At 43.1% G+C, this 27,062-nt stretch overlaps 1 protein-coding gene across 3 annotated transcripts in view; it reads left to right on the top strand.

Moving 5' to 3' along the window:
- Window positions 1–3,293: 3,293 nt before the first annotated feature.
- rapgef4a (Rap guanine nucleotide exchange factor 4a) overlaps window positions 3,294–27,062 on the top strand; it is a 44,934-nt gene continuing 21,165 nt past the window's right edge. The window contains exons 1-5 of one of the 3 annotated variants that reach the window (XM_080456909.1): window positions 3,294–3,367; window positions 6,595–6,737; window positions 6,986–7,074; window positions 7,716–7,862; window positions 26,738–26,807. In XM_080456909.1, coding sequence (XP_080313035.1) covers window positions 3,300–3,367; window positions 6,595–6,737; window positions 6,986–7,074; window positions 7,716–7,862; window positions 26,738–26,807 — 517 coding nt within the window. In that variant the 5' untranslated portion in view covers window positions 3,294–3,299. Of the gene's footprint in view, window positions 3,368–6,594; window positions 6,738–6,985; window positions 7,075–7,715; window positions 7,863–8,667; window positions 8,979–15,211; window positions 15,404–26,737; window positions 26,808–27,062 lie in introns of those variants that run through there. The other 2 variants (XM_080456908.1, XM_080456907.1) reach the window with 2 other exon arrangements.

Below are 27,062 nucleotides of genomic sequence, written 5' to 3'. Positions count from 1 at the left end.
TTTTTTATATTCCTCAAAAATGTTGAGGCAAGATAGACTCATTTCGTTTATCTCAGTTAATTTGGTGTGACTAGCAATTTAAGGGCTGGAGCCATTCAAGACACAAAATAAATCTGGATTGGCAAATGCTTAAAATTGTGATGTCACTTCTACATCCTACTATAAATTATTTGTCCGCAAGCAGTCTAATATAAAAACATCAAGACTTTTAAATGAGCTCCAGTCAACTGAGGAGTAATCTAGACCCAGTCAGTCATATCTATCTATCTCCTGTCTCCTACATGCCAATATCCCACAGCAGATAATTCCCCAGTGTGCTGACTGGTCACTTTAACCATGCTGTGTGTGGCACATTGTTCTTGTGCACCTGCCTCTTTGCGCCATGGGGTGGTGTCATGCATCATCTGCATCTGCCTTTCTTCAGACATGCTACAGAAGAGCAGAAGCACCACCACACTTTCAAATGTGTGTAGTCTTTACTCTGAACAATATAACCTTTGATGAATGTTGAATGATGAATGAAATTGCTTATTTTGGCTATAGGACCCTACTACTGGAGGGAGTGATCAGAAAGCCAGCAGATGGCCAGTATGGACAGAACTTGGATAGTATGTTCTGTAGAGTGTAGATGATCAGTCAGTAGGATGCATTAGAAAGGCACGTAGACTCATGCAGATCTTAACCATCAAGTTATTGTAGCTGTGAGTCAGACGTTCAACCTCAGTGTAAACGGACTCAAACATGTGCATGAGCTGTCAATTACCAACACACCAGCATGATGATTCTCTGCTAAGGCATGTTCTGAGTCTCCACTCCAGGTGGCTCCAGTGACTCCTCCAGCACCTCCTCTACTCAAGTGGTGCAACACCTCCAGTGTCTCCTACAGCAACTCCTCCTCTCCCAGTGGTGCCTGCTCCAGCGCCTTCTCAGCACCTCATCCACTCCAGGTGGTGCTTCCAGTGACTTCCCCAGCACCTCCTCCACTCCAAGCGTACCTCCAGTGTCTCCTCGGGAGTATTTCGTAGTGAAGGTGGCATCTTCATCTGCTCCACTTAGACCTTGTTTACCATCGTCAACATGTTCTCAACCTGGCTCTACAACTTATCCACTCCAAATGGTGCCGCCAGTGTCTCGTCATGAGTATTTTGTAGTGAAGGTGCATCAGCGCCTCTTTAACTCAGGTGGTGCCTCCTCCAGCTCAAAGTGGTGGTTCCAATGACTCCTCCAGCACCTCCTCCACACCAAGTGGTGCTTCCCCCGCAGACCTACAGATGGATACAGATAATCGTGGTTTTTCGGTTCTCCACCATTGGTCCGATCGAATGGATCCTCCCCGGAAACAGTACACTAGTGTTCACATTATCAAAACATTTGTCAATTGGACCCTGGTCTGGATCCAAGTTTATTTAATTATCATATCACTACTGTATCTGCTGGTCTTGAGCTATATGTATTATGTAGACATCTAGATAATTCTTTTTTGCTTTTCTTTGTTCTTTGACATGCTTCTTTAATGTTAGTGTTAATTTGTTAATGTTATGTTTTTTTTCTCCTTCCTCTCCCTATCCCCCCTACTTTTTCTTATTCTCCCTTTAGTGAAAAACTAAATGATGGAGCTTACGCAAAAACAACTTCTTTACACCTGTAAACCAGTGACAACTAAGTTGAGTCTTGATTTTTGAGTCCCTGGTGTGAATCTGCCCTAAAAGGCCCGGCTAGTCTTTCCTTGTTGTGGAAGCATGCTGGTTTGTTGGAAGTATAGTTTCTCACTTTCTCCTTTAGTTGACTGTACCTGGTTGATTATTTGAACAAGTTCTGGATTCCTTTTGCCGTTTCCTTAGCTATTCATTTGTGAATGAGTATATTGACTCAAGATTTATTAGAGTAGCCTACCTTGTTTATTTCAATTTTTTGTTTTTGTTTTGCTTTATAGCCTACTAATATAATCTTTTGTGCAGCGATCAGCGATGCAATAATGTTTCCATCGACTTGCATCTCTGGTCCTCATACTTTAACTCTAGTGCCAGTGCAGAAGCATCATGTGAACACAGCAACAGTGAAGTAACTAGTAACATATGGAAACCTTTTCTTCCAAGGTGGACTGTGTGTAGACTCTGATGCCCATGTGTGTGGTTCATCATTGTTAGCCATATTTTGTGGTTGAATGTGTTGACCATATTACCCACTGGCAAAGTGCTTTCAAACACAGATTGGGGGTGGCCAGCCTGATGAATCAAGCCTCTCAACTTGCTTCATGTTTGTAGCCCTATACTTACTTCTCTATGTACACTCACACACACACACACACACACACACACACACACACACACACACACACACACACACACGCAGTACATGTCTGTTTGGTAATTATGTTCAACTTTAGCCTAGTTGTTTTTTTTATTTTAGGTGAGAACTTCGTATATCAAGCCTGTAGTGTTTATCACCTGCACTGATTTCTGTTGTGCGATTGTGAAGTGCGAACCATATAGGCGCGAATAAATAAACAAATTAAAACAATGGCTACATTATGTAGCCTATGTAGGCCTACTGAAATAACAGTCGTTTTTTTCTGTCACTATCAGCGCTGCTTTGTTGATTAGTCACGTTGTCACACCTGTAGGCTAATTGGCTATTCGCTAATCGTGTTTGCACGCGAAATCCTGCCTCGTTCCACTTATATGGTCCATCCATATGGTTCGAAGAAGTTGACATTTAAATATTTTTAGGCTACTTTACCTGTCCTGCGTGAAGAGTCAAAGGAGAAGAAGAATGTGGGGTTATAAGCCAGGTCAACCTAATGAGCAAGAGGACCAGTGATGTAAAGTAACTAAGTACATTTATTTACTCAAGTACTGTACTTAAGTACAATTTTGAATACTGCCGGAGTATTGTTTTAATTATTTACAAAACATACATGAACCACTTTAGCCCTATATACATTGCACCCTATATAGGAGCTCAAATCTGCTATTTTCAAAATATTTTTATACATTTAAAAACTTGTGAAATGGGACATTCTGCTGCTGCATGAGTATACTTTCTACTTTTGGTACTTTAAGTAGGCTACATGTTGATACATAATACTTTTGTACTTTTACTCTACATTTTGCATTTTACATTTTGATCACCGGACTTTTACTCGTAACAGCTAGAGTATCTCATTGCAGTATTGATACTTTTACTCAAGTACATTTTTTTTGAGTAGGCTACCTTTTCCACCACTGAACAAGTGCTGGAGCAAGGCAAGCAGAGCATCCCCCTCCCTCAGCATCGGGTCTGTGGATATCTCGCTGAAAATGGTAGCAGCACACACCTCTTCACATTCGTCTGCGTCTGCAGAGTGGATTATTTGTCTAGATAAGAGGTAATACATATATTTGACATCGCACATGTTATTGATATAGAAGCCTATTTTATGGATACGACTGATGCATGACAAAAATTACCGATTTCCCACCTGAAGCTGCGTGTCTCACGGTAGCTACAGTGCATTTTAAAACGAGAACGTGATTAGCTAAACCGTTTTTTTTAAAAAATTATTATTCGTAAAGCTAAAAGCAAAAAAGATGCGATAGCCGACCATAGCCAGGTCCTGTCTAACGTCCTTGGACGTCTATACACCATTAAATATGCCACCATAATTATGAGTTTGTGAAGCATGCTTTTTGTCGGAACGCTGATGGTTCTGTTCTGGTTCAAATAATGATAAACCATGATTACACGTTTTTCTGTATTCTAAGTGAATGTGTAAAGTAGGTTATTATGACAAACCTAGAATGATATGTGTTAGAGAGACTAACAGATGGGGGCAATAGGCTACTATCAATATATGGATTGTGTTGTAAAAAAAAAAGTTGATCATAATAGCCTACTGTATCATATGCTAGCCTTGGATCAAGACTATCATTGATGTATTTGATCGATTTTTATATTTTCATATCTATCATAGATATGAAAATATCAAAATATCAAAATATCAAAATATCAAAATTATCAAAAATATCAAAAATATCAAAAATAGTCTTGATCCTAGGCTTGTATCATGCAGTGATTTCTAGGCGTTGCGTGCTACTCACGTAGTGACCATTCTATTAGGCTACCCAACACTATCAACCAAGTGTGGCAAACTGATAAATTGCATTAACTTATAGTATAATCAATATTATGCTTTTTGTGCATTATAGTTACTTAAGTGTGAATAGTAGCCTATTGTGGTGATACCTCTTCTATTACGCTGAAGTTGGTAACTTCAGGAAGGAGAAATGCAGATGGAATACAAGCTCAGCAAATCTTGTCTGATGTTGTAGACTGATTCAACACATTCTGGTTTTGGGTTACAAGGGAGTATGATGCAAGATAATTTCACCTCCCTCTAAGGGTGCAGGGCAGACAGAGTTTGTTCATGCAATTTGAAGTCTTTGTACATTGGCTATACTGACTGACAAATCATTTGCTCCTCACTATTCTGCAACACCTTAAATGTAATCTTTTTCAAGTTTTGTCAGATGTGGACATTTTGCTGCAGTTTTATGGCTGTTTATTCTACTACGTAGACATGTAATAAGCATACCACTATACACTCAAACTCAATCACAGTACTAAGTGATCAATTCCACGGTATGATGAAGCTTCCATGAGATGGTTTGAAGGTGGTCCTATGTCTATGAAATATTATTTATTAATTTAGCTCTTTTCAACTTAATGAATTCTAATGGCCAATTGCAGTATTCATACAGAAGTGTCCACACATTTAATCAGTTTGACTGTAAAACTGACACATCACTACAACATTACTACGTCACTACAGGCTCACAATTGTAGTGAGTGACGTTTGATTTTGTCAGTCTCCTCCACAGGGCTGGATTAACACCTCTCAGTGCCCCTGGGCACTGGAACTGCAATGGGCCCCCCCTCATGCGCCCGCGCGCCGGGTGCCCGATTCGCGAAGCACGCGTGCGAGAAAAGTTTTGACATTTGACATCATTTATTTATTTCATTCGTATTAGATAACTGCAAGAAAACTTTTTTTTTTGCCCCCTGATGCCCAGGTGCCCCTGGGCACGTGCCCAAAGTGCCCATATGGTAGATCCGGCCCTGCTCCTCCACATGAAATGGATACAGAAAGACAGAAAGGAGAGAGATCGGGGAGGGGGACTACCCGTATTGTATCCTGAGAAGAGGTTCAAAGTACATTAGCTATAATCAGCAGTGTGACGCAGCATGCCAGATGTGTTTACACAGCAGTGTCCTTTTGTCAGTGCTAGATCCACCCCGTGCCGCAAAAAGTAAATGGCCCTATAGTATGATTATGACCAATTCATGGGAAACAGCATATGATTCACCTGATGTTCATCCTGATGTTATTTGGACACTGTAGCCTAGTCACACTCTGTGGCCTTGGATGATTTCCAAATAGATGCCCTGTTTTTAGATTCTGGGAGGTTGTTCTCACATTTCGCTCTACAATAGACAAATGAGCTGTAGAGCAAAATGTGAAGGTGTATTTATTTAAAAGACTAAACATCGCAACTAAACACTGCAGGCAACTCACTTCTCTTAACCTATGAGAGAAAAAAAAACACATGATGCAACCAGAGGCATTTCTCTGATGAATGTTGCTGCTGGCCTGGTTTAACAGCGCCTAGGGTGAAAGGTATAGTAATTTGCCTAGTAGATGTTGAACGGATGCCAGGGCATATTTAATGAGGAGTTATTTACAGTGCTTGCATACTGTTGTTCAGTGAAAACACATTTGACATTCAGCATGACCTGTAGCATGACCTCTCAGTTGAGACCGTAATATATAATTTTCCAGAATGTATAATTCAGAGCAATATTAAACCTCTTGGTGGTTGTTATGGTGTGGGATGCATTTGTATTTTGGTTTTGACTTACTTATTGATTCAATTTCAAGTGTTGAAAAGATAGAAAAGAAACAGAAGAAAGATAGATTAAAAGATGTCCTGTAATCTATCACACATTTTGTGTGCGACATCCACTATCCTTGATATACATTATTTTAATGTGGTGTAGCCTACTGTAGATGCCTTCCCACAGGAATGAATGCACTCAACTAAATGATGGATGCAAAGTGTATTGGAAAGTAGGGTTCAGCAGGTTCATATGTGGAGTGCATTTGACTGCCAAAGCTTAGGTCAATGCCTTTTTTCATCAAATTTGCCATTTGACAACAACATTCATGGAACAGATACAGAGATCCTGCAATAGTGGTGTAAAGAATAAGTCATTAATGCTGTGATTAACTTCATCACACAGAAGCAGTGGTCTATTCACTGTTGACAATGCCCCCATCTACTGGGCAATAGTGCTCACTCACTGAATGGTTGATGAGCACTAAACAAAAGTGTAATTTGCTAAGAGGTTATGGAGTGGCATTCAGGGCAGCATTTTTCTCCATCGCCTTCAATAACACACAATATGATAGAAGTTCGTGAAAGTATTATAGAGCCTTGGCTAAGGGCCATACGTTATGGAGGATGGCAGCACTATGCACTATTAAGACATTATGTACATTGTTGTGTCCTTTATTTTAGCACTTAACCTTTTGTTGCGGTCTGTTTTTCCCTGTAGGCCTGCAGAGCGCTCAGGGGAAGATGTGGACATAATCCTAGCACATCTGAAAAATGTGAAGGCTTTCGAGAGGTTTCACCCCAGTTTGCTGCAACAGATATGCCTGTGTGGATTCTATGAATGCTTGGAGAAAGGAATCACCTGTAGGTCTTATCCCTAGCCTTAAAACTGTACTGTAGTCAAAGCTGTTCATCAATGTAATGTAAATAATAATCATATCAATTATAATTTCATGCTCTTTTTTAAGTTCATTATAATGAACTGGCATACATATCAGAGAGAAAAAATGACTATATGTGACATTTCTTTTACACAAGTTAAAATAATAATATATGATATAATATCCACTTTTTGCATTTCTAAACTAAGTTGTGTGTGTTATATTTTTCAGTGTACCGCCAAGGAGACATTGGCACCAGCTGGTACACTGTCCTTTCAGGCTCCCTGGACGTTAAAGTGTCTGAGACAGCGAATCATCAGGTAACACTGATTCCATTTCCCCCCATGTGATATGATACGGCAGAACATACTGACAGATGATAAAACAAATTGAATCTGAAGATGATATTCTGGTTTAATATGATATCATATTGATTTCTTTAATAACCATTATATTCATAAGCTGTTTTGCAGAATTTCCAGATATTAACAGGAGGAAATGTTTTATAATCTAGCATCTCATTGATGATTTCATTTTTATCAGCGTGAAAAATGTGCACCACACATGCAAGTGAGAATTCTCTACTTGACTCAAGTTGACTCAATTTAAAGTGTTAGTTGCAGAGAGAGCATTCTGTTTGTGACCTTGCAGGACTTCAGTGAATAGCTATCATTATACAGAGCTCTAAGGGCTCCAGTCAGCCTGCCTGGCTCCTGATTGGAGTGATGCTTTTAGAGACTGAAGTGTATCCCTTAGTCTAATGCAAGTGCTCAGAGGAGCTAGATTGCCTCCTAACTTTGAGAGTGATGTGATCAGTGGAGAACAGAGCACTTCAAATGCATCTCAAAAAGGCCAAGTTTAGGAGAACAACAAGTACCTATGTCCTCTTCCTTGTGTTTTCCTCTTCTGCTTATAATAAAAGAACTATGTCAGTAGAGAGCTGTAACTGGGTCTCTTATAGGATGCTGTCACTATCTGCACGCTGGGGATTGGGACGGCGTTTGGTGAGTCTATACTGGATAACACCCCTCGGCATGCTACCATCGTCACGCGGGAATTCAGCGAGCTCCTACGCATTGACCAGAGAGAGTTCAAATCTCTGTGGGAGGTGAGTGCTTCTGCCTCTCTGTGGGAGGTGAGTGCTTCTGCCTACTTAAAGATCACATTTATTTTACACCTTGTTTTAGATTTTCAACTATAAGTATTTCAACTACAAGTATAATTTAGCTGTCTAACTTCATTGCAGTTTATGACATTATTTAGGAATGTACACGATGTATGATTCCTGTCTGTATCACACAATGTAGTTTCTGGTACATCAGTATTTATTGCTATGCCTTTTGACCACTAGGTGGAAGCACAGCTTCGCAGACAAACCTGTAATTTCTCTGTTCCTGGGTTGACTGAATTTCTTGTTTCACTCTGTATATTTTATGAGCTTGTACAACTAATAATAATTTTGACCGTGTACCAAGATTATGATGCCACAATCGAATCCCAGTTGATTGTCAACCTTGGTTGTAAGTAGATTGTCTAGAAGAAGTTCAAACAGACATTAAAGAGTACAAGTAAAGCAAGTAAAGTACAGAGTAAAACGATAAAAAAATATATATATATATAAATCTTTTTTTTTTGTTGAGAGAGAGAGAGAGAGAGAGAGAGAGAGAGAGAGAGAGAGAGAGAGAGAGAGAGAGAGAGAGAGAGAGAGAACACACACTTCAAATGGGCAGTATTGAGGCTTGTTTTTGTCCAAAGCCAAATTGAGGAGGGGTGTGTGTAGACAGTGTGTGTATGTGTGGTGTGTGTTTGTGTGTGGGGGGGTCCAGCATTGGGAGGAGACAGCCACCATGTATCTTCCTACTGCAGCACTCAGCTCTTCAGCTCTCTACTTCTCTATGCAGGAAGACCGTAACCTTGGACTGGTAGGTGTCCCACTGTTCAGAGGCCCTGTCTCTTCTTTCTACTCTTCTCCTGCTGGAGCCACTGCCCGGGGTTCGTTTCCTGAGTATGAGAGCTTGTTTCCTTTGAGACTGGAGGGCATGTTAGGCGACTGTTAAAACTGCGGGGATCTGTGTCTTTGTCGCCACTCTGGTCCTCACTGTGACTGGATAACCATATTCGTACTCAGGGCCACGTGGAATATATACTGTACTGTTCTACACATTAGATCTATCTGTCCAGGGCCTGGGCTCTTCATCAAGGTTGGTCTCTGCTGTGCTGATCTGTAAGTGCTACCACACCATTTCTTGCTTCCTTGTGTGTGTGTGTGGGGGGGTGTGTGTGTGTGTGTGTGTGTGTGTGTGTGTGTGTGTGTGTGTGTGTGTGTGTGTGTGTGTGTGTGTGTGTGTGTGTGTGTGTGTGTGTGTGTGTGTGTGTGTGTGTGTGTGTGTGTGTGCATGTGCGTGTGTGTCTTCTGTCCTTAATTGAACTCGGTTGTTCTTGAACAGGGATAAAAGAGGTGGCTGAGTACACAGTAAAATCCTAACTCTGTACAAAAAATTTCACCAAAAGGACACATATGTACACTCTCATAGTTACAAGTGGATAAATTAGCACTGAGGACTACTGTGTATTGATATCTGTCGGAGGGAAAATGTTATTGGAATTTTAGCACAGATGTTTTTAGTGCACTGGTTTGTTTTCTGACTGTTGTTTTATGTCATGTCTTGTTTCTACCAAGGTATTTTTACAACCACTCTATTCTTTCATGTTATTCCTTTTCTATCTGCTCAGCTTTGTCGGGTCTAACAGGTCAAAATGCAGGTCAGAATGGGACTTTATTTGCTGTCACTGGATTCTATTTCACACAGAAATCTCTGCTAAAAGCCACAGCCGCTGTTTACAGCATTAACATCAGTCCATCACACTGCTACTGGTAAGAGATGCTGAATTAGCAATGTCACAGAAGCCTTGCCCAGAGGGCTGTCGAAGAGAGCATTCTCACAATCAGCTTGTTGAGAAATTAGCATTAGATTTGGCTCCCAACAATAACTACAGCGTTTTCAAGAAATATTCTGCCTGCCAATGCTGCCTATTTCATGTGTTTAGTCAGTGTTGCCGCATTGCAGAAAGATTACTGTGGCAGTAACCCGTTGCTGGCGAGACCTGGATGTAGATATTTTGTGCAAATTTGGTTCTTATTTTCCTGCAATAGGGCATAGCAGTGGTGGCCAGCACTGGCCACACATCGAAAGCCCATTAATCTTTCCCATAGAGATTTCAGAATCCTGCTGAATCAAGACCATACAACATTTGATTCTGTGTCAAAAAATATTTGAATATTTAATTATATTATCTTCTTCTTTTCCTTTCGGCTGTTCCCTTCAGGGGTCGCCACAGCGAATCATCTGCCTCCATCTCACCCTGTCCTCTGCCTCCTTTTCTCTCACGCCAACTAACTTCATGTCCTCTTTCACTACATAAATAAATCACTACTACTAATAATTCACTACATACAACAAATGTTGTATGGTCATGATTCACCAGGAGTCTGGATGGCTTGGTTCCAGGCTTGAAATGATTGATATAAATATTTTCTATGGGAAAAACCAATGGGCTTTAGAGCTGTGGCACCACAAAATGGCCACCACTGCTAACTTGTGTGCTTTGTGTATTTGTTTTGAAGCACATGAAGCATAAATGCTTGTTAGCCACATTATACTGAAGTGTATTCCAACATTGCACTACATTCTTAATGTGCAAGGTCAGCATTTCTATAACTTTTTATTGATGACTAGGTCCTAGTATTGATTGACTGACAGAAAGAGAGAGCGAGAGAGAGAGAGAGAGAGAGAGAGAGAGAGAGAACCTCCTGGTCTAGGGTGAAGGTGGCCCTGCAGCAGGCATGCAAGCCTCCTCATACACATATCTATTTCCCTAGAGAAAGAAAGCCTGGGGCCAGAGCACTCCAACAAAATGGTACCAGACTGAACAATACTGTACTGCTTGAATGACCAATGGGAATTATTTATTATTCATAGATGCCATGTACATTTTTCAATATACCAACTTTTTCCAGCCCTTGCTCTTTTACCCTGTGTGTGTGTGTGTGTGTGTGTGTGTGTGTGTGTGTGTGTGTGTGTGTGTGTGTGTGTGTGTGTGTGTGTGTGTGTGTGTGTGTGTGTGTGTGTGTGTGTGTGTGTGTGTGTGCGTGGCCACGTAACAGGCCACCATTTGTTTGAACCTTTCAGGCTGCATATGGCATGAAATACCAATAGGGAATCTATGCAGTTCCTGCATACAATTAGATTTGATTTAAATGTGAACAACTGACACAGTCGGCACTCAGGTCTGGGAGTCGCCTGTTTTATTGGAAAAGGCGGGTGTGTGCATGTTTGTTTAGCAGAGCAGGCATGAGCCAGGCTCAACATACACACACTGTACACACACATGCTGCAACAGCAGCAGAAGCTCAGATGACCTGATCATCATCTCTCCCTTCACTTGTTTCCTGCTTCCGACAGCCACAGAGATTGAAACAACACTACTGCACTTTGTGCTTACAGAATCAGAAAGCAGCTCTCTGACAATCACATACACACATCGGCTGGACACATTTACTTTGTGTTTGTCCTTTCGGTCTGGGAATTGCACAGTAAAGGACTCCAGTTTGTACAGGCATGTGTATACATTTGATAACACAGTGCTAGCCCAGGATAGGATAGGATAGTATAGGATCATAAGTTGGATAGGATAGATCGTGCAATATAGCGTATAGTGTATGGGGCACCAATTGGACAGGGAGGTGAAGGTAGCATTTGCTATCAATCACCACCAAAACGGCATAGAACTAGACTTGAAGGCCTATATATAGTGACTGACCAGTAATATTTGCATATGGAAGGAATACTGTACTTGCAGATACTTAACAGAAGAACGCGTCAAGAGATAGAACAGGCTTAAAATTGTATTCAGGACGCATGTACTCAGCACGTGTTTCGTGGGAATCGTGTGTATGTCTGTGCTTGAGGCAGCTCTGTTGGGCACTCGGCTGGGGGTGAGGGGGGTTGTTGGTCATAACAACATCAGTCAGTAGCGGCAGCCTGGGAGTCAGTAGAGACAGCTGATGAACAGGAAGTGGCAGAGACACAGTGTGCCCTCTGGGGGCTTAAGGAGAGTGTGTGTGTGTGTGTGGGGGGGGGGGGGTGGAACAGCAGTGGCACGTGAAGCCTCTATGGGGTCAACATCCAAGTAGCAAGCCGTAGTAGTGCAAGCGAGAGTCCCTCCCAGTTAACAGCGGATATACACAAGGAGAAGAGCTGGGAGATGGCATCAACAACAATTCTGTTTATTTCCTTATCTCCACTAGAAAAGTTATTGCATCATCAAAAGCCAGAGACACAAATTGTGACTGAATTTTAAAAAATCACGTTTTCCCTGCAGTGCAGTGTTATAATATTTATTAATTTAAGTGTTATTCATATTTTCTTCTGTCTCTCTTTGATTTAAAAAATAAAAATAATAATAACATTAGCGTCATGTACTGTTTCACACAGAAACTTCAGTATCAGGGTACGGGGGCTTTCACATAGGAAGGGCCTAAAGTTTAAACGCTTTTTGTAGTTCTCTAAAGTGAATCTAAACAATGTGAGATAGGAACAATTCTGGACAAAAAGTATTTATTTTACATGTAGCTTTCTTGGTTTGTGTGCGTGTGTGCAAACACAAGTATACGCACATACCCTTGTCCTGAAAGTGTAGCGGATTGTACAAGTATGCAATGCATACATTTCTTTGGGTGAAGTGCAATTTTAATAATTTGAAATGGGCTGTGTAGAGCCACCCGCTATGATTGAGGCAGTTTGACTTTCAGTACTTTTGCTAAAACCAAACATTTGCTCACAATATTTTGACAAAAACAGTGTAAGCAAAACCAAAGCTTCATTGATTAGTAATCCAACACCCAAATATGATAAGCTGCACTCACATACATTCAATGCTGGAGACAAACTATAATTACAAAAGTTTTATGGCATTTGCTTCCTTATTTTCAGACTAAAGGCGGTTACACACCGGCGAATATGCGAATATACGCAAAATTCGGACTCGTTCCGAATAATTAAAAGACGCTTTTTCGCTCCATGTAAGCTTGCATTGACTTTATAAGGTTTTTTAAAAAAACGTATTATTCGTATGAAAAAAATCGCCCCGGTGTGTAAGGACCTTTAATGTTTCAGGCTAGTGGCTCTCTTCATAATAACATTGCTTCATTGATTAATTGTGTTGACAACATAAAGGACAAATATAAATATACAAATATAAAGACGCTAGTGGCCCCTAGAGGCTGTGCTGCTTACACCTAACCTGGGTCAGAGTGGTTTGAACGACAGCCATTGTCATGGGGTCAAATGGTTAGAATTCATGACTGTGCTCAGCAGGTTTCATGGCAATCTGCCCATTAGATTTTGAGAATATCTTGAGTGCAATCTATACTTTTGGCCGATAGGTGGCGATAGAGGAAAGGCAATAGGGTCACCAAAGTCAGGGTTCATCCTCTGGGGAGGATGAAGGCCAAGACAAAAATAGCAAGACTCACCATCTCTGGTTTACTTCCCGTATCTGTGTGAAGTAGGCGGATGCCTTTTTAGGAGACTGGAAGCAGGTTGGATTCATTCCAATGGAAGAGTGAACGTGAACACAGTTTCTGAACCAATATTTATCCCCATGGTTACTGAACTAAATATTGGATCTGATCGTCACAAGCCAAACAATATTCCCAAGATTTTCATACTAAATGGACTTTTTCAGAGAGACACATCAGGAGAGAATGTACTAATACTATATGTATTATCGGCCGTTCTCTGTCCCAGTAACACACTCTCGCGGGATCTAGCACCAGTAAACATAGGACGTTCGCGAGATTTACCGTCAAACGCCGGCGCCCACTTAGGAGACCATTGTAGGATTTGTGTACCATGTCGGCTCTAGTGGCTCCAATCGGGATGGCGTATCTTCATAAATTAATCATCTTTGATGAAGGTGCACAATCCAGCTAGTAGATTTCAAGATATCTTTTTGGAACCAAAGTGTTGGATGGACAGAACTGGCCATGCTTATAGCCCTGTTGCTACCAGGGCTAAAAACCTTAGTCTTAATTGTTCTTGCTGCAAAATGGTGTTGTTATTGACAATACTGTCTGAGGCCTTTGACAAGCTGCTCACATAAATGATGTGAAATTTGCAATATGGAGTCCCAAAAAATGTGTATGGCTTTGTGAACATGGTTGTTAATGTCTTCAAATACTTTGCTCATGGATCTTGTTTTTTTTCTCCTTTATCCCATTTAGGGCGGGAACCCCTATTTGTAACTATACCTTTCAGGACGGGAACCCATTTTGGGGTTCTTGTTGCTATGTACAGTATGTAGCAACATACATTTTTTGTAATTTTTTAATACATATTTGAAGTTTTTCAGAAAACTTAGGTCAGGATTTAGAAAGCGTTTTTAGAATCGGCCTCAGGTCTAAATGGGTTATAGCTCATTCCTCATGTACATATAAAACAATACTTTATTTAGAAGCTCTTGAAAGGAGAGCACAGGGTTAGTTTGCTGTTTCTAAAGCTTCAATTGGATTAAATGCAGCTGTCCTTTGTGTAGCTTTGATCAGTAACAAGGTCAAAGATAAGACACCATCTGCCCTCTGTCCTTGGAGAGGAGCGGTCCTGTTTATGCTCCGACATACGACGGAGTCGCACATCTAAAAAGGAAAATAGCACATCTGCATGTATGTGACGTGTTGTGAGCTTGTAGATCGGCTATTTTCAGCACGTGACTCCATCATACGATGAAGTATAAATCACCTGGTGATATGAAGACTGGGCACTGGATGTACTGTCTGTAGGCCTACATATTCAATCTAGCACTAAATGAATAAAGGACCATGTCTAACGTGCATGGCTTTAAATTAAGCCTGATGGTATAGTATAGCTCCATGTCAGAAACCAGATTAGGGAAGAATTTGTCTTAAGGATACCAGTTACCAAAAACTTTTCATGAATTTACCATAGATATTGGAAATACAAACATTTGAATCATTATTTTTGATGCTTATGGTTATTGTTTTTCTCATCCCACTAATTTTATGAAATTATGAAGAATTTTTATTGAACCGGGGTTTAGAAAGCTGCAATATAACAACAGTTTTTATTTTATTATATATATATTTTTAACTATGTTCTGATATCAGGTAATTAAAATGAATATCTCTATGCTGCAGTATGTATAAGTACCACATAGCCATTGTATTCCTCACACTGCTAACGGCTCCTGGGGTGTGCTGCTGTAGTAGTATAGTTTTGACCATTGAGTGCACTAATGGGTGCCTGATGATTGGCATAGAGAGTAATCACCTAGCAACCGCTGCTCAAAGGAAGTCGGCTGACGGCTGGCCCTGGTAGGGTCTGGCAGACGGGGCTCATTGGCTAACTCAGTCTGATCACACACTGCTGCTCTGACAGCGCAGCATGCAAGCAAACTGCTGCTGCACACGCTGGCTATGGATTCATGAATAGTGTGTCACTGTGGGACCCTGAAGAGTTGGACTCAATTATTCTGTGAGTGTTTGTCAACACTTGTAATAAAGAGGGCGTGGAGGACCTGTCAGTCATTAACAACAGTTACAGGTGCATGAAAAACTGCAAGCATCCTCGGGTAAGTGCTGCTTTTTATCTTCATGACGCATCACTTACTTGTTTTATGAGGAAGGTTGCCTCACAACTTGGTATTATTAGTTGGTTAGTAAAATATTGCCACAAAATGCCATTTCTAAATGTACACATGAAAATATTTATTCGAAATGTCTCTGGAGGAAATTCAACATGGATATGCATTAACCGTATTGTGTGGTGTGCCTTTCAGAAACAGTATTTTTTGGAGAATGACAGACTAATTTGAGAATGTCTCAGAAACAGGCAGTTTGTACTATGCATGTTATGCAACATGGGGTGAATTATTCAACATACAATTGTGCATTCATGCACAGTGATGCTCAGCATGCAAGACGTGCTCAAGCATGGCAGGCTAAAGTGAAGCTTGCACTGGCAACAGTGACATGGCTGGAGGTCTTGAGCTCCTGTTGTGATGGCGGGGATTATTTGTAAAACTCAAAAGCATAGAAGCTCAGGTAGAGGTATGTATACATTCAGTATTTTTCAGCTACTCTTGAGTCTCTGATTTATATTGTTGCTGTCTGACAGAAACCTTGCATCTCCATATTTCATTTTTATAAAATTTTTTACCCCATAAATTAATGCCCTATTTTCTACTGTCATGCAAAAGTAGAGAAAATAGACAATGCGTCACGATGCAATGCGTTGTGAGCTTGTAGATCTAGATTTCCTGTATACTTTCTGTATACTTTCAATCTGTCTAATGACGTATTGAAAGTGGTTAAGTCTGTCTGTGGGTCCTATAATTAAATATATAACCAAGAGGTTGTGACTAAATAATAACTACATTGAATCCATTGGAACACAGGTTATTTTATCCATTTCCTGAAAAGTAAGTATTTTGGACATACAGTACAAGGTTTCCGCCCGACAGCGACTATATACACAACATATATTGTAATGGAAATTACTCATTGGCTTAGAGGTGTTTGGAGAGCACTTGTCCTGTTTGTTTGCGGTCTGTGTTTGTTGTGTGAACCATGTGCCTCACAGAGAAATTGGGCAGATCAGTTAGCTGGCCAAGCTTTCCCCCGGAGGAATAGAAAATGGCACATCTGTCATACTCTTTGAAGCTTCTGTTTCATGTTGAGATAAGAGAGGTTATCAACTGATGAACGTGGAAACTAGAGGTTACGAATGTAACCCCGGTTTTAGTAGGTTCGGAGTTTACTACTCACTATGGGATATCAGCGCCCTCAGGCGATGAGACAGAGCAACACACACGCTCCCGGTGCCAATACTGATTGGCTAAGGGTATGTCACGAGTCCGGAAGACCCGGGAGTATAAAGCTCCCTCGTGACGTAGGCTCTTCCTCTTAACATTCTCCTCTCTGCATGCCAAATGCGCACAGAAAGGGGTGTCTGGTGAGTAGTAAACTCCGAACCTACTAAAACCGGGGTTACATTCGTAACCTCTAGTTTTACCACGGTTCTCCGTTTACTACTCACTATGGGATTCATAAACCCCCCTTGAGGTAATGAGCCACACAACCCTGACAACCCCGCACGCCCCTCAGCTCCTAGGTCACGTCCCCCCCGGACGTGACCTAAGACCCCCAGGCCATAGGTCCACGACCTCACGGCCCCTGGGCGCCCCCCAGCCCACCGGGCTGGGGTGCGGGATAGATAACAAGAGTAGGCCCTGACAGACTCTAGAGTCTGCCCTATTTACTAACAGGCAGACACAGTCCGCCTCATAATAATGAGGAGCAGGGCCCTATCCCCAAGACACAGCCCTGCTGGTCCCAAGGAAACCTAAAGAGGAAGTCGGAAGATATGGAGAAAAGGCCCCAAGCCTACTCCCTATCCTCCACTGACCTGGAGGCAGCAGCCACACCCAGGACAGCGTGCGCCATTGATGACGCCGCCACGTCCAGACTGTAAAAGGCCGCAAAAGTCGACGGTGACGACCAATTTGCAGCCGCACAAATCCCCTGGATCGAAGCTCCCTTGTAGAGAGCCCAGGACGTAGCCATGCCTCTAGTAGAGTGGGCCCTCAGACCCCCCGGGACAGGGACACCACTACTCACATAAGCCAGCTTAATGGCATCACGGATCCATCTAGAAAGCGTCGCTTTGGTGACCGCCTTCCTCTGAACCCCCACGCCAAAAGAGACAAAGAGTTGTGTCGATGAGCGACTGGCCGCCGTCCTCTGGCAATAGAGCTTCAAGCTCTCACCGGGCAGAGGCAATGTAACCGCCTGTCCTCCGCCGAAGCGAAGGGAGGCGGATGAAAAGCCACCAATTCAACCGGATCTGGGGCCACCACCCCGGTCTTTGTAACGAACGCCAGGTTTGGTTTAAGCAAAACCCTCCTGTCGTTGTTCAGAAATTTCATGCACTCCGGGCTCACCGAGAGCGCATGCAAGTCACTGACCCGTTTAGCCGTGGACAGGGCCACCAAAAGGACCGTTTTTAGACTAATGACCTTCAGGTCCATAGACTCAAAAGGCTCGAACGGGTGACGGCACAGTGCCTCCAGCACCACCGTCAACTCCCAGACTGGGAACAGTGGCCTGTTGACCGGTCTAGCCCTTCTGGCGCCGTTCATAAATCGGCGCACGAAGTTATGCTGACCCACCGTCTTGCCATCGTCGAAACCTAGGTGGCAAGCCGAAATGGCAGCCAAATACACTTTCACCGTCGAGAAGGATAAACCCTGATTTAGCCTTCCCTGCAGAAAGTAAGAATGCTACACATCGAGGCCTGGAAAGCCACCACCACTGGTGACTGTTCCAACCCCCATCTGACCTCGTAAGCATTCCTCGTGGACACGGCCCTTGCGCCCTGGATGGTAGCCATCACGTCAGGGGGAAGGCCACACGAGCTCAAATTCACCCTCTCACGGGCCAGACCCATAGGTCTAGGTCCTGAGGGCGTCCCCCCTCCCTGCCGCAGCAAGTCCCTGCCGACAAGGAGGGCCCAAGGCACGTCGTGAAGGAGAGGAGTTATCTCCTGACCTCTACGTGTCCCATGCTGGGGCCACCAGCAACATCAACAACCCTCGGAGCCTGACCCTCCCCCACATGGGGAGGATCAGCTCTATTGGTGGGAAGGCATAAAGCAGTTCGTTCAGGAGGCTCGGCACCTGGAACGCCTGAATGGACGCGAGACGTGAGTCGCATCACAGCGCCATCTCGCACGCCAATCCGTCCAACACCAGGGAGGCCAAACCTTCCTGCTTGTTGACATAGCACATGGTCGCGGTGTTGTATGTTCTGATCGAGACAGAACAACCCGGAAACCGAGCACCGAACTGTTTGAGAGCGAGGAAAAACCCCGTGAGGCTGGCGTCCGTGGTGATGACCATCTGTGATATCACAGCGCCTATACTGACCCCCTGGGACAGAAAAGCCACCTGCGACCACGATCCGAGTGTCTCCACGACACCCTGGAAACACCACCACTTGCTGAAAGCCTGAGGTGAGTGGGATCCGAAGAGCCCGCTGCCACCTCTATACAGGTCTCATGTAGAACCTGCCCAAGCGGATTAGGTGAATGACTGAAGCCATGAGACTCACCGCCTGCATGCCTAGTTTGTAAGTGACTTGACGCCCTACGCGAAAAGACCTCACACAAGCTAAGACGCTGTCTAACCTGCCCTTGGACAGCCGCGTTCTGAGCGTGTTCGAGTCCAGCGAGATCCCCCAGAAGGTGGTCCGCTGAGATGGAACCAGAACGCTCTTCTGGACGTTGATTGTGAACATAGCGACGTCAGGTGGGAGAGGGCCACGGCCGTGTGCCGTGCCACCTCCTCCTCTGAGCCAGCAATTAACCAGTCGTCGAAGTTAAGTCGACAGACCGATCCCCTGTCGCCGCAGTGGAGCTATGGCCGCATTGGTACACTGCACGAGCACTCGCAGGCTCAATGACATACCAAAGGGAAAAACCGTGTACTCGTACACTCCCCTTTGTAGCCGAAGTGCAGGAATTCTCTGTGTGGAGGCCAGACTGGAACGTGGAGGCAAGCAACCTAGAGGTTGATGCCCGCCCATCAGTGCCCCTGATGTACCGTTTTGCAACAGCTTCTACGGTCGTCAACCAAGAAATGGATACTTGTTGAGGCCCTTCAGATTCAGAAAGGGCCGTACGCCCCCCCCCCCCTTTTTTTCTCACCAGAAAAAGCTTTGAACAGAAACCCAGTCGGTTCTGATTCGTAGATATTTCTCTGGTAACGCTCATGCTCAAGAGAGAGAGAGAGAGCCTTCTCTCTTAGAGTCGTGGTTGCTTTTATCTTCCGCATGAGAGAGACACACTCGTCTGACATAGGAAGTAACACAAGGCATGTGGAAAACACACCAGTTCAACCACAATGTGTTGTTGTTGTTCAGGGGAGCCTGGCCAGTACAACCACAGTGTGTCACTGCCGTACTGAGCTTAACCAGTAAACACAGTGCAACGCTGATGTACTGGGATAAAAACAGATTCGGATTGCAACCCTCCCAAAAGCTGCTCACCGAGCGAGCGAGTCGGGAGGGGGCGCTGCTGTTATCAGTCCCGTGGGCAACGTGCACATTTCCACGGGGACCGATGACGTCGCCACGCGGTCCAGCGGACTCGTACTGTGGCGTCCATTAGAGACCGTTAGTGTCTGCCATGCTGTGAAACAGGCCTGTCAGGCCTAACTAGCTTAGTTTGTAAGCTTAGCCTGGTCTAGTCTAGCCTAGCTACAGGTCGCTGTTTAGCCTTTAGCTGCTACCTGTAGCTGTTTGGCTAACCAAGAACGAAGGAGAGCTATGCCCACCGCAGCGTTGTTTTAGGGGACTGGCTAAGCGCTGCACCAAAACAACACTGCTCTTTAACTGTGTCGATGTTAGTGAGGCTAGTCAGCCGCTAAGTGAAACAACATCAGCCTGACTCTATGGGCTCATAGAGGAGGCCTTCGACGCCCAGGGACCCCCTGGGACCCCTAGCGTCGTAACCTCCTGGCCGGGGCTGGATAATGTGCTTGTGTATTTTAGTACATTTTTAATGCAACAAAATAAAGCACAAAGACAGTGTAAAACAACATAAACAGTTTAACATACTCTTATGAAAACCCTTTATGTTTGTCTCAAGGCACCCAGTGAACCTGAGCCTCCATCGTGGTAGTGTAGACAAAGGGCTAACTAGCTTAGCCTGTAAGCTTAGCCTGGTCTAGTCTAGCCTAGCTACAGGTCGCCTTTAGCCTTTAGCTGCTACCTGTAGTTGTTTGGCTAACCAAGAACGAAGGAGAGCTATGGCCACCACGTGTTGTTTTAGGGGACTGTCTAAGCACTGCACCAAAACAACACTGCTCTTTAACTGTGTCGATGTTAGTGAGGCTAGTCAGCCACTAAATGAAAACAACAGCAGCCTGACTGGAGGCTATGCCAACCTAGCATACCATAGCTAGTAATAGTCACGGCTAACTCACCAAGAGTGAAGAGACGTTGACATCCGTTTCCATGGAAACAGGCGACGTCGACACCTAACCCACGGGGCCCGTGCAAGCGTGGGGGTCACGTGACTGAGTACGGAAGCATTCCACGCTGCTCCCTTGTGTTTACAAAGTCCGTCGCCATCTTGTCTAGGCTTCTTGGCCTGGCTAAAGGAAGCGACGGAGCCACCTCCACCGAAGGAAGCACTCTGTCGCCCTCCAGAGGCTGGCGTGACACGGTGCTTGGCAGGTTGTAAATATTGGGGTGACCTTCGACCCGCGCCGCCATCTTGCAAACCTTCCTTCCCACAGTGGGCCTCTGGCGCCCTCTGCCGGATGGATGGTAGAATTGGAAAATTTTTGGCGTGACCCATGTACACTGGTGTAAGAATTAGCAATGGGTTTATTACCTTTGTCTTGTTCATATCATGCACAGTATTCATCCCAGCAGCGTTTGGAAAGTCACCAAGGGACTTTCCAAGCGCTTTGGGCTTATAAGGGGTGGTTATCAACACGGGGACCACCTAGTGATCCCTATGCATCGATGCACCCCGACAGTTGTCGAAAACAGGCAGAGAAGTATCCCATTATTGTCTATCATGCTGTGAAAGCAGGCCTGATAGGCACAATGGGCTTATAGAGGAGAGCATCGACGCCCGGGGACCCCCAGGGACCCCTAGCGTCGTGACCTCCTGACCGGGGCTGGATAGTGTGCTTGTGTATTTTGGGAAAATTTAATGGAACAGAATAAACACAGAACAGTGGAAACAGCATAAACAGTTCAACATACTCTTATGAAAACCCTTTATGTGTCTCAAAGCACCCGATTGTAGCCTCGTTCTTCGTGGTACAGACGCCGGCTCTGAAGAGGCTAACGAGCTGGTGTTGTCCTAGCAAGCTAAGCTAGAACAGCGCTGCTAACAGCCTGTTGCTTAGTGAGGCTAGCCATTCGTTGAAACCAGCCGCCACAGGTTCGAGGATCTCTTCCTCGGTGGCTGCGGGAGGTTCTCCCCGTCCGGGGCTCGTCGTGGACACCTCCTGGGTGTCCTGGTACGACGGGAGCTCCAGGAAAACTTCCCCGTCCTCCGCCATGTCGTCATCGTGAAGAGCCATCGACTCCTCGCTGGCAGGGGGGGAGGGAGGGCCGCTGCTAGCATGCTGCGGTGGGGACAAGCCCCCATCGCAGCAGCAGCGGCGGGAGGTGGCGTCAGCATCGTGGACGCTTGACGCTCTAGTCTTGGCATCGGCACCGGTGGGGGTCCCATGAGCCGGGGGGCCGCTTGTGCTGCCCGACTGGGGTCCCCGGTCCGGTGGCGGTGGAGGTCTCACCGTTATCTCGTCTAGTCCAGCCGACCAGGGTCCTAGCCCTGACGAGCCGAGCGTCAAGTTGAGAAACGGTTAACCTCGTGCAGTTAGGGCACGCATCTGTCTCACCCGGGTGGGTCCTGGCGCAGAACGCGTGATCGACCCCCAAGCAGTGGATGAAGATGCGGTGGGGGTCGTCTGCGGCGATGAGGGGGTCGCATTCCGCGACCCCGCAACTCCTCGGTGGTTCCATCTTGGTCCTCGGTCTGGGAAAACAACAGGCTAAAGCCTAGCCAGTAGCGTAGCCTAGTAGCTGCTAGTATTAGCCTAGCCACTGAATGAATGAATGAGCTAGTAGCTGCTAACCGGTGTTAGCAGCTAACCGGCTTTTTCAGCTAACCGGCTTTTCCAGAACAGACCAAGAAATAAGGAAAACTGAGAGGATAGGTAAATAAATAAATACTTAATAATAAGTTCCGGGAGAAAACTTATTTGCAAGGATTTTCCCGTGGGGATATACTCCGTATTCCCGCGTTGGGTTAAGTTGAAAATTTCCTTGCTTTGTTGTGTGTGAATTTCTGCGCATTCGCTTGCAGAGTGGAGAAAAGAGGAAGAGCCTACGTCACGAGGGAGCTTTATACTCCCGGGTCTTCCGGACTCGTGACATACCCTTAGCCAATCAGTATTGGCACCGGGAGCGTGTGTGTTGCTCTGTCTCATCGCCTGAGGGCGCTGATATCCCATAGTGAGTAGTAAACGGAGAACCGTGGTAAAACACAGTGCTCTTAGAACATCAAGATGACTCATTGCCCTGTATGAATGCACAGATATAGCACTTTGTCCTATAAGCTTATATTCAGAGTAATTCTGACTTCGAATTTGCTTCAACTGTGTGAAACCTCTTGCTTCTATAAGAGGCAATCGAAGCAATGTTTTTTTTTTCCTGGTCTATGGATGGCATTCAGATGACTGTAATGGTTCTACTGTAGGTTCCAGGTAACTGTCTGATCTCATACATCCTTTCAACAACCAGAGTGCACCTATAATATCTTTAATTTATTCAGAGGAAATTGTGCTGCAAAGTGCTGCATTAGGTCATAATCTCCTAATATTATGGAATCATATTAGGAGAAAGATGACATAGAAATGGGTAGCTTTGAATTGAGACACAGCTTTAACAGTTGTGAAATAGTAATCATCATTATAGTAAGGGGTTACAGCGAATGTGAAATTATGCTACTAAGTACATAATTCAGTAAAGTGGTAAAGGCAAAATGGCATATAAATAAGGATGATGCATATCAACCGCCTGTTGAGAAGAACATATTCCCCTGTCACTTCACTTACGGTTTTAATTTAAAACTAAGACTTACAGTCAGCTAATTAATCAATTTGACACATCTCTGTGCCACAGATTAAGACGCCTGCCTCAAATAAATGCTTCAAATATTGCATTTGTCATGATCGATGTATCTGGCTGCGCCTTATATAGAAACAAGTGCATTGTGGGTCAGAAGGGGCCGGTGACATCATACTAACAAAGTAAAAACTGAGTGCTTTTACACACCTGAAATTAGATCTAATCCCCTTTCAGAACAACACCACCTCCCTCTCTGCTTCATCCCGCCCCTCTGGGGAACAGGGCTTTATTTGTTCAGAGGGGTCACAAAGTGATGGAGTCATCTCCTGGGTATCTTCATGCTGTCTGGTCTAAGTGCTCCTCACACGAACCAAGCCCTTTAATTGTCAGCAATGACAGATATACATGTTGAAGTCACTCTGGCTTTGTTTCTGTTTCATTGAGATAAGAGACAAATTGAACATTCTTAGAATGTTAGAATATTTAGTAAAAGTCTCTTTTTTTGGCTCCTTATTCCCTTTGTTAAAGGGCAAGACCACTTTGGTAGAGGTTTGGGTTGTGTAGTTACCTTGCCATTATGTAACTCCAAAGGTGGACAAGAAATCAAAAATAATTGCTCCATTGATTAGAAATTGATAATTCAAAATATGCTCCTCATTGACTTACATTGTACACTGAAACAGCTCTCAAAGTCACTCTTTTAGCACATAAACGAACACAAATAAAGCTGATTCAGAGAATATAGAACATCACCAAACCCAGTACTGTTTGCTTTTTTTATAAAAATGTCAACTTCCTGTTGATTTTACTATTTGAAGATCCGGATCCGGATCCGTGGATCCAGTCCGGGTTTTCTTCTAAATAAAAATAGCAAAATCAACAGGAAGCTAACATTTTTATTTAAAAAAAAAAAAACAGTACTGGGTTTGGTGATGTTCTATATTGTCTGAATCAACTTTGTTTCCGTCCATTTACGTGCTAAAAGAGTGACTTTGAGAGCTGTTTCATTGTACATTGTAAGTCAATGAGGAGCATATTTTGAATTAACCCAAACCTCTAACAAAGTGGTCTTGCCCTTTAAAAAGATGCTGTAATTTAAAGTGTGAGGCTGTGATGTTGTTTGCTTTGGTGCAGAGTCAATTTGTGTTTTGGAGTAGATTAGGGAAAATGCTTTTAAAATCTGAGGTCACTGAGATATTTAAATGGCTTCATAATTGGGGGGAAAGCTGTGTGCGCCTCTAAGGGGAACTTAAAGTGATTAGCTCACTTCAGAGGGTTTGAATTGAATTTCAAACTTGACCTCTGAGTATGTTACCATCTAGCAACAAATTACTCTTCAGTTCTTTAGCTTTCAATGGATATCTTCTGACCAGAAGATAGAAAGGTGGAGTGGACTGATGTGATGGTACTGTAACATATGATTTATAGTGCTTGTACTGTAGATGTGCTATTTTCAGTGTATGACACTGGCGACACCAAGTAAAGATCCGCGATAGTGAGTGTTTATCAGTCAGCCTTTGGGTCGATTTTAAGCTCACGATTCGATTTGATATTCGATTTTTATTTAATTTCAATTATTAGGCTATGGACTCTTGATCTGTAAAGAAAAACACTTGTTTCTCAATAAATAACTTTTATTTTAATAATAATTAAAAATGTCTTCTAAATTCTATAAAGTTTTGTGAAAATCGTATGTTTCTAAATCAATGGTGCTCAAACCTTTTCATGTCAATGACCCCAAAAATTATATGTATTTGGCCATGAACCCACATCTCAAAAATATTGTTCCAGGGACCCCCAATATATGGATTTGAGTTTAAAATGTTCGCTTAAAAATATATATTCAAAGATTTGCGCTAGTTTTCAAGATATATTAAAAAAAAAACAGATCTACAAGCTCATAGCGCGGCAAGAAGTGGCACGCTATGAGCTTGTATATCTGCTATTTTTGAATAGCCAAAGAATAAAATAATGGTTAAAGTGGTTAAAATATAGCTAAAATCTAAAATGACACAGATGCTGTTTATAGTATGACACCTGAAACAACTTGTGTTTGTTTATGCAGAGAATCTGAACTGAGCTTCACTCTGCTCTTCCCATTGACCTTACCACGCATTACACAAGACATACTGTATTTCTGCAGATAGTTTAATTTGCATATCTCATCATTGCGATGATGTAGGTGGATTTGACAACTTTACGCAAGCAGTGTCATGAACAATGATATGACATTACATGAACAAGAACAATGGTGCTCTATAATGTTCATTACATAAGAGATGTAGTGCTCCAGGGCGCAGTGTCAATACTGTATAAGCGAGTTCAATTGTCATGCTCTGATTCTTCTGTGGTTGACTAAAGAGTAAATTATGTGTTAATGCTTTCTATTAAAATGGCTAATGGAGGGAATACAAATAAAGTAAATACAAATGTTTGGGTGTTACTAGTCAATAGAAGAAAATAAGGTTTTATTGTAATGAATACTATTTATAATTATTATTATTTTAATAGTAATAATAATTAGTGTGAAAACAAAAGTAACGATACATTTTTTAGTTAATTGTACAGAGCCATATACCCATTAAACTGTTAGATTAACTTAACATAGTTATTTGTAAAGCCAACTAGTGTTATTACACAGTATATGACGGATATCTCTCAAAAATAGAAACACCCCCGGCCTCAACCCCAGCCCCTGAGGGCAAATGGTGTTTGATTTTCAGTTTCCAGTGTAATCTGCGGTAATTCCTTTTGACCTTTTAAGACTAGGTTTAGTCAGCGTTATCCAGTTACAAAAAACTCTGCCAGTGTCACAATGAAGAGTCAAATGTCACACGTACAGTAAACAATGACTACTCAAGCTATGCAAATCTTGGGGTACATGCAATATTTCACTGACTCTCTGATGTAGATTTTACATTAAGAGCTTGTTCACAAGATGAAACAAGTACTTTAAGCTTCTCTTCAAATGAGGCGACGGATGTGTTGCATTTGATTGGGATCTTGTGTTTTGGAAGTGGGTGTGCCACATTAGATGACGGTAGCGTGATTAAAAATGAAAGAACAGTCTAAAAGCTTATCACTCACCCCTACTACCAGCTGTGTGACTGAGCTGTAGAGATTATTTAAGATTTCATATTTTCATTGCGCAACCAATAACCAATACGGTAACATGATGTACACTACATCTGGCATGACTACTACTATTTTGACATTAATATGTGATGTTGCTTGTGTTCTCCATGTCTCTGTAGAAGTATCGTCAGTGCATGGCTGGGCTGCTTGCACCACCCTATGGTGTGATGGACAGTGGTCCTAACGACAGTAAGTTCATTACAGGTGCTTTATTGCTCAGCAATCAAACAAAATTAGATTTGCTACATTTAACAGTCAATCTAATGATATTATCCTTTTATCATCTGAATGATTTATTTTTATCCAAAAAACATATTGAGTGTGACTGTGACGTCATCATTAGTCATTACTCAACTGTTATGCATTACATGCTTTATGGACACCATTCAATGGAGGGCATTTATCATTGCAAGTGAAATCAGTATACATAGCAACTAACTTATT

The sequence above is a fragment of the Gymnoscopelus braueri genome, assembly GCF_963280865.1.
Source record: "Gymnoscopelus braueri genome assembly, chromosome: 18".
Taxonomy (NCBI): domain Eukaryota; kingdom Metazoa; phylum Chordata; class Actinopteri; order Myctophiformes; family Myctophidae; genus Gymnoscopelus; species Gymnoscopelus braueri.
The sequence above is the reverse complement of the archived record's forward strand: the minus strand, read 5'-3'. Positions and strand labels throughout refer to the sequence as shown.